This window comes from Dendropsophus ebraccatus, chromosome 14, assembly GCF_027789765.1.
Source record: "Dendropsophus ebraccatus isolate aDenEbr1 chromosome 14, aDenEbr1.pat, whole genome shotgun sequence".
Classification (NCBI taxonomy): Eukaryota; Metazoa; Chordata; class Amphibia; order Anura; family Hylidae; genus Dendropsophus; species Dendropsophus ebraccatus.
In genome coordinates this window covers 74,621,807-74,630,242 of record NC_091467.1, presented here as the reverse complement: position 1 = coordinate 74,630,242, position 8,436 = coordinate 74,621,807, and the positions used below count along the sequence as shown (strand labels likewise).

At 51.9% G+C, this 8,436-nt stretch overlaps 1 protein-coding gene across 1 annotated transcript; it reads left to right on the top strand.

Annotated features, from left to right (window-relative positions):
* Positions 1–924: 924 nt before the first annotated feature.
* Positions 925–7,857, top strand: FAM83D (family with sequence similarity 83 member D). Its single transcript, XM_069952055.1, has 4 exons — positions 925–1,408; positions 4,732–4,899; positions 4,985–5,109; positions 5,478–7,857. Exons 1-4 carry the CDS (start codon positions 959–961, stop codon positions 6,436–6,438), a joined length of 1,704 nt encoding a protein of 567 aa, XP_069808156.1. The 5' UTR covers positions 925–958; the 3' UTR covers positions 6,439–7,857.
* The last annotated feature ends 579 nt before the right edge of the window (positions 7,858–8,436 follow it).

The window sequence follows — 8,436 nt, the reverse complement described above, 5'->3', positions numbered from 1 at the left end:
TATTACACCCTCCTCCCCCTGTATTACACCCTCCTCCCCCTGTATTACACCCTCCTCCCCCTGTATTACACCCTTCCTCCCCCTGTATTACACCCCTTCCTCCCCCGTGTATTACACCCCTTCCTCCCCCCTGTATTACACCCCCTCCTCCCCCTGTATTACACCCTCCTCCCCCTGTATTACACCCCCTCCTCCCCCGTGTATTACACCCTCCTCCCCCGTGTATTACACCCCTTCCTCCCCCCTGTATTACACCCCCTCCTCCCCCTGTATTACACCCTCCTCCCCCTGTATTACACCCCCTCCTCCCCCTGTATTACACCCTCCTCCCCCTGTATTACACCCTCCTCCCCCTGTATTACACCCCTTCCTCCCCCGTGTATTACACCCCCTCCTCCCCCTGTATTACACCCCCTCCTCCCCTGTGTATTACACCCTCCTCCCCCGTGTATTACACCCCTTCCTCCCCCTGTATTACACCCTCCTCCCCCCTGTATTACACCCCTTCCTCCCCCTGTATTACACCCCCTCCTCCCCCGTGTATTACACCCCTTCCTCCCCCTGTATTACACCCCCTCCTCCCCCGTGTATTACACCCCTTCCTCCCCCTGTATTACACCCTCCTCCCCCGTGTATTACACCCCTTCCTCCCCCTGTATTACACCCTCCTCCCCCGTGTATTACACCCCTTCCTCCCCCTCTCTCTCTATGAGAACAGACCGGAGCCCGGGGCCGCTGCACACGTACACACTGATATAACGTGGTAGAACTTGTAGATCGGAGGGGTGGGCGTGTTCTCTGTACATAGGGGCGTGGTCTGTCGCTTCCTCAGTGACCGTCGCTCCTCATTGGCTCGGGGCGTGTGGGTTCAGCCAATCAGCGGCCACCCCGGGCTTGTTTGGATTTAAATGTCCGATAAATAGCGGCGGCTGCTCGGGCCGCTCACTCTCCGGCTGTCATGGCGAACCTGTCGCAGTGTCTGGACGATCTGCCCCTCGGCTGCCGCTGGCCGGCCGCCCCCCCGGACCTGTACAGCGAGGCGCAGCGGCTGGCCCTGGAGGAGCTGCTGGCCGGGGGCCCCGAGGCGCTGCGGACCTTCCTGCAGCGGGAGAAGGTGCCCGGATTCCTGTCGGAGCCGGAGATCGCGGAGATCCTGGGCTCCGCCGCCGCCGTGCAGTGCGGGGAGGACGAGGTCTCGGTGTCCGCCTCGGTGGATTGTTCCTCGGTCACTTATTTCCCGGAGATCTCGGACGTGGAGCCGCCGCTGCTGGAGCTCGGGTGGCCGGCGTTCAGTGCGGGCTCCTACCGGGGGGCCACGCGGGTGGAGGTGCACTTCCAGCCCGGCTACGGGGGAACCATCTACAGCTGCAAGGAGGCGGCCAGGAGCCTGATCAAGGGCGCCAGGGAGGTGGGTGCTGATCCCTATACCCAGGGGGGGGTGCTGATCCCTATACCCGGGGGGGGTGCTGATCCCTATACCCGGGGGGTGCCCGATCCCTATACCCGGGGGGTGCCCGATCCCTATACCCGGGGGGTGCCCGATCCCTATACCCGGGGGGTGCCCGATCCCTATACCCGGGGGGTGCCCGATCCTTATACCCGGGGAGAGGGGGGGGTGCTGATCCCTATACCCGGGGGGGTGCTGATCCCTATACCCGGGGGGGTGCTGATCCCTATACCCGGGGGGGTGCTGATCCCTATACCCGGGGGGGTGGTGATCCCTATACCCGGGGGGGTGGTGATCCCTATACCCGGGGGGGTGCTGATCCCTATACCCGGGGGGGTGCTGATCCCTATACCCGGGGAGGGAGGGGAGGTGCTGATCCCTATACCCAGGGGGGGTGCTGATCCCGGGGAGGGGGGGGGGGTGGTGCTGATCCCGGGGAGGAGGGGGGGGGGGGTGGTGCTGATCCCGGGGAGGAGGGGGGGGGGGGGGTGGTGCTGATCCCGGGGAGGAGGGGGGGGGGGGGGTGGTGCTGCTGATCCCGGGGAGGAGGGGGGGGGGGGGTGGTGCTGCTGATCCCGGGGAGGAGGGGGGGGGGGGGATGGTGCTGATCCCGGGGAGGAGGGGGGGGGGGGGTGGTGCTGATCCCGGGGAGGAGGGGGGGGGGGGGGTGGTGCTGATCCCGGGGAGGAGGGGGGGGGGGGGTGGTGCTGATCCCGGGGAGGAGGGGGGGGGGGTGGTGCTGATCCCGGGGAGGAGGGGGGGGGGGGTGGTGCTGATCCCGGGGAGGAGGGGGGGGGGGTGGTGCTGATCCCGGGGAGGAGGGGGTGCTGATCCCTATACTCGGGGAGGGAGGGGGGGTGCTGATCCCTATACCCGGGGAGGGAGGGGGGGTGCTGATCCCTATACCCAGGGGGGGTGCTGATCCCTATACCCGGTGAGGGAGGGGGGGTGCTGATCCCTATACTCGGGGAGGGAGGGGGGGTGCTGATCCCTATACCCGGGGAGAGGGGGGGGTGCTGATCCCTATACCCGGGGAGGGAGGGGGGGTGCTGATCCCTATACCCGGGGAGGGGGGGTGTGCTGATCCCTATACCCGGGGAGAGTGGGGGCTGCTGATCCCTATACGGGGGGGGGGGTATCCTGTATTCTCCCCTTTGGTAACACTCCTGGGCAGTAGTAGTTGTACCCTGTATGGTAATAATATTTATTTGTATAGCGCCAACAGATTCCGCAGCGCTTTTTCTTTTTACACACGGTACAGTATAGTACGGTACAGTATAGTACGGCACGGTACAGTATAGTACGGCACGGTACAGTATAGTACGGCACGGTACAGTATAGTACGGCACGGTACAGTATAGTACGGCACGGTACAGTATAGTACGGCACGGTACAGTATAGTACGGCACGGTACAGTACAGCAGTCTCTGTATGCCGCATGTCTCCCATCCCAGACAGTATACAGCCCTCTTATCTCCTATAGGTCAGAGTTCAGCAGCCCAGCCTGTCGGTGTACACAGCTTTATGGCCTGTATACTGTTTGTGCTGGATGTGGTATATAGTGGCCGTATCCTAGTAACCTCAGCTTAGCGGTTATTGAGTAAATAGGAGGAATAACGCTGCTCCTCACCACCCAGCAGGTGACCAGTCAGCAGACTCCGATGCCACATTGCACCCGCTCCTTCTATTTTTAACCTCATTTGGGTAAATTAAAAGTTTTGTGAACAAAAAAGGTGTGATAAGTGAGAACCCCGGCTGCACGTGAGCGGTGGCGGCTTTAACAAGGCATTCAGGGAATTACAAGGTGGCGGCATTATTTGGGGACTTGGGCCTTGACCTACATTGTGATGACTGGGTTACCGGAATAGCTTTGAAGGCGGCTTACTGTGACTCTTGTCATAAAGTCATGTAAGTGGCAAATAAGTGTCTCTCTAATCCCTTTAAGAAATGCTTAAAGGGGCTGTCCGACAAAGAACAAAGTCTATTTGAGATGGACTAAAAGTGTGTGTGTGTGGGGGGGTAGGGGTGGTTTCTCCCAATGCATAACACGTGCATGCTTAGCCGCATGGTGCATGCATGTGTAAGGGAAGTAAACAAGATGGGTAAGGGGAATAGACCGCACCCCCTCCCCCCATTAACCTAAACATTCAGAAAATTCCATGTTGGCCCCTTCCCCATAACTGAGTAATACGCCTCGGGCTCCGCTAGAAATACCTGCCCTGTAAGCTCGATAACAACTTCATGGTTAACATAGCATCAACGTTAGTCGGACCCCCGGGGTCTGCTGATTCAGCTGGGAATCTTAACTTTCCCCAAATCGTCCTTTGTCTCGACTTGTTCGCCCCAAAAGCAGATGCCCCCCCCCCCCCCGACAGCATTGTGCGGCCGTGCATCATCCTCCTATGTGACACTAAGCATTCCTGCCGCTCACCTGTCCCCTCCAATATTTCACAAGATGAATGATTCACAGAGGGGGAGATGGGGATTGTCTCCGGGCGACCAGGGTCCAAATCTGATGCTGATCTGTCATTAATAATAGAACAGACGAGTCTGGGCGAGGTGTGCCGCAGGTCGCTTCAGTCCAACCTATAATCCTACAGTGTGGATCCAGAGATTAGCGGGGGGGGGGGACCTCTGGGGTAGATGCCAGCTGCCCCATACTAGGGGGAATATTCCTTCCTGAAAAAATGAATGCAGTTTACAAAGTTGTAGGATGACGCTACGACCTTAGAAACCTGCGGGACGACCTTGCTGAGCTGTATGGTTTTCCAGTTTTAGTTTACGTTCTGGATTGCATCAGTCAAGCTGGATAGCGGTGCAAATATTTGAAGGCTAAGATGGGTATCAGGGTGAAGGGGTAATTAAATAATTAAAGGGGTACTCAGACATAACTTGCTATCTATTCAGTCTCCTTCCCCCAGTTCCGAGCTGCTGCTTTCTGCTGAAGACACAGAAATCTGTGTGTGACCCTTTCTCTCTGTCTCCCCCTCCCCTCTGAGACAACTAATGTAAACAAGTCCCTGGCAGGCGGTTTCTGCAACATTGTAGCTTCTTTGTAATGTTGGAAGGGTTAATCATAGTGAGTTCATTAGCACTTTGACCTCAGATTAACCAGCATTACAAAGAAGCTACAATGTTGCAGATACAGCCTGCCAGGGCCTAGTTTACCTTGACTGACAATTGACCTCTGCTTTGGGTCATATCCCTACCAGTTGGCTACCTTATGTATTTTTCAAGGTTTTCTGGTAGACTTTATTAATAACTCCATTCCTCCTCCTCTTTAGGTGATTGCAATAGTCATGGATTCCTTCACAGACAACGACATCTTCCGCGATATTCATGAAGTCTGCCGCAAACGTCGGGTTCCTACCTACATCTTGCTGGATGAAGCACAGCTGCCCCACTTTCTTACAATGTGCATGAACCTTGGAGTGGCCATAGAAAATGAACAGGTATTCTCACAATATGCATCTTGTTTTACACCTTTTATTCCTATAAAATTGCCGGAAATTAACCTTTTCTGTTCCGTCTTCTCAGCTCATGAGGGTCCGAACTTTGACTGGAAATAACTATTACACCAGGTCTGGTGCCAAGGTTGTTGGAAAGGCTCGTGAGAAGTTTCTGCTGGTGGATGGGTTGAAGGTTGCTACAGGAAGTTACAGGTACGAGGGCCAAGCTACTTCATGAATAGACAGTGGGGCCTATTACTAGATGGAGGCACAAGGAAGGCCTAACTACCATATGTAGGCACAGAGGAGCCCAACTACTATATAGGAGCTCAAAGAAAGCCTAACTACCATATAGAGACAGAGGAGCCCAAGTACTATATGGGGACACAGAGGGGATCTAACTAGACATGTACATAGGAAGCCTAGCTAATATATAGGGGCCAAACAACTATATGGGTGCACAGATGGGGCCTAACTACTATAGGCACAGAGGGACCCAAGTACTATTTGACTATGACTGATCTTAGTCTGGCCTGTACTCTGGCGTATTAAACCATACATTTTTCTCCATGTCTTCACAGTTTCACTTGGCTGGATGGGAAGCTGAACAGTAGTAATATGCTTGTGCTAAATGGACAAGTGGTGGAGAAGTTTGACCTCCAGTTCAGGATCCTCTACGCTCAATCCAAACCCATCAGTGCAAAGCTTATTTCCAGCCTCCGAAACCGTCCTGCACCTATTGCCAAGCAGACCTGTAACCTGGCGGCACAAAAGAATCCATTGTTCAGCAGTCTCTTGAGTTTGGATATGGCAAAGAACTCCAGCACTCCAAAGAGAATGAATTCGGAAGCCAAACCACTGTGGGACAATAACGAGGACGGCCCGTCTACTAACGTCAAGGCCTTTGAAGATGAATTGATGCAGAATTGTGAAATAATTTCTGGCCTTAAAGAGACTGCGAGCATAGCCACTCAGACTGAGCCATGGCTCGCTTGGAAGACTACGAAAGCAATGGATGTGGCCACTCAAACAAATGTCTGTACCTCAAGTGCTGGAACGCAGACGGCTGTAATGGCAAGAGGGGTTTCCACCCAAACTATGGTGTTCTCGAGATCTATAACCACCCAAACGGCCTCTGTCCCAGAGCCCTCAGCTGCTTCTAGCCAAACCACAGCCAAGTCTTCTACGTCAAGGTTATCCTCTTCTTCTTACACGTCCTCGTCATCCGCCTCCTCTTCCGCATCCACCACCAGTACTGGCTCCACTACCTCTCTCCACTCCACTGATCTCATGGGTAGTGGACTAAGTATTTCTGATTACCAGATGCGGGACTCTTTCAAGAAACTCAACAAGGAGCGCCAGTTCCATTATACTTCCATAAGGTCTAAACTAGACCATATGGTTTCCATACTTGCTAGGAGAAACCGCTTCGCCAACACCTTCCTTCCCTGTGAACCCATGGGTTATGGCTTACAGAGAAGCGTCATGCACAGTAGTATGTTCAACCTCCGCGATGGTGCTCGCTTTAACCACAACTTCTAACGAGAAGCCTTTCGCGTAAGGTGTATGTTTTAACTGTGAGAGTAGAAGGTTTGGACTGATATTCCCTGTGCTTACTACTACTTAAGTATCTGCTGTATCTATAGCACTTTAGGCCTTTGCTACTAGTTTTAAGAATACTAAACCGGAGTACTCGTGCCTGGAACATGTAACACTAACGCCTCTCTGTTCGCTGCTTTAATAACTAAACAACTTCCTATATAAGAGGCAACTTCTCACATTAAAGGGTATGGGGACACCTGACTGTTTTCTATAGAGATGGAGCAATGTTCAAAGTATTTGCCGTTCTTGCCTCCGGCCGTGGATGGCTGATGCGTGGCCCCCCCCCCCCCCCCCCCATAGAGAAGTAGATACTGTCGACTCCATGTCCTGAGGCACAATGTGGGACAGGTTTGGACTTTTACCATTTCCAGAATGCGGTTGTCACCTGCTTTTACCGGTTGTCACCTGCATCATAACTTTGATGGTTTTTATTTTTTTTATTTTTTTTTTTTTGCGCTGACACTACTGATAGATGAATGTTTCTAGTTCTGAGATACCTAACGCCATGGTTTTCCAATAGGTCGGACGAGCAGCCAAAGAGGGATTGATGTGTTGCGTGAATTGGATACTTCCCAAGGAAGTTTATAGGAGCCATCTAGCTCTATAGGAGCCATCATTTATTAGACTGATAGTTGGAGCGTAGTGCACTTGTACATGGAAACCTACAGTATGTCTTGTATGAAAAAGGTAAAATTAGGAACATTAAAAAGGTACAAAATTTATTTACACAATACACAAAAGAATCTACTTCACGTTTTATGCAATAAAAGGAAAAAAAATTCACGTTTTTGCGAACCCGTACTACTGTAAGCTGTGTGTATAGTATATATGAGAGGGAAGAAGAGGGATGCCCAGTGAGGCCACAGCCTGCAGCTCTGTATATAAGATGTGAAATTGGAATGAGTAGCTGATATTCCTGCAATAAGACTCATGTATAATAGTTGTAGTTTAGCCACCTTGTTTTTAGGAGATGCCAGGTTTTTACTCATGGCACAGGCCAATGCGATGACACTAGACGGACGAGCTTTGCGGGTGATAATTTAGTTTGTGGATATTAAACCTGTTGAATTACTATGTTTACAGCGGCCATTATGTTTGTCATGCACTTTTTTTTCTTGGAGTCTATCCTTTGTACTTTTTATTGAGCTTGATTTTGTTGCCTGTGTATTGTATAACTATGGTGGGGGGGGAGGTTCACGTGCAGTTCTTGGGAAATATGTATGAAAGGGTGGATATATATATATATATGGAGTATGTCATATTATGCATGCACTTTGGTGATGGTACTTGGGGCAAGGTTGTGTGCCTGGGACTACAGAGTTTTCATGTTGTTAAATATGGAAATAAAAGTTTTTTTTGTGTCATTCATCTGTTATGTGTAGGATGAGAGTGATGGGAGCGTATACATACTGGATAGAATGGGAACGTGTGCCCTGTTTAGTTTGACCTTATGACTGCTCTTTTCTTGAAGCTACCCTGTTATTACTATAGACTCACGAGAGAACAGGTCACCGCTTCCACCACGTCCGCTGGACATCGCGGCCCGGGGTGTAATAAAGTGCGTTTACTGCTGTGAATCACAGCTGCCCTAGACGGATTAGGTTGGCATACGTTGGCATCTTTGGTATTCACCACTGATGAACTCATGTGTATATATGGGTAACCGGACCAAACCAGAAATATTCCATTTTTTTCATTCTCCAAACTGCAGAAGTGAATAATGAAATCCTGAAGTTCTCAAACGTCTACATTCTGCGCTCATTACTCCTAATCGGCCCATGGAAAAAAGCCCCGGAATCAGCCGCTGTTTGTACAAACACTTGTTCACCATCGGATTGAATGATCATCGGCCGCACATCACCCTGTCTGAACAGGATGTGTGGCCACTATTTATTTAAATGGACCACAGGATTGAGCCTTGTAATGCTACGTTTACAC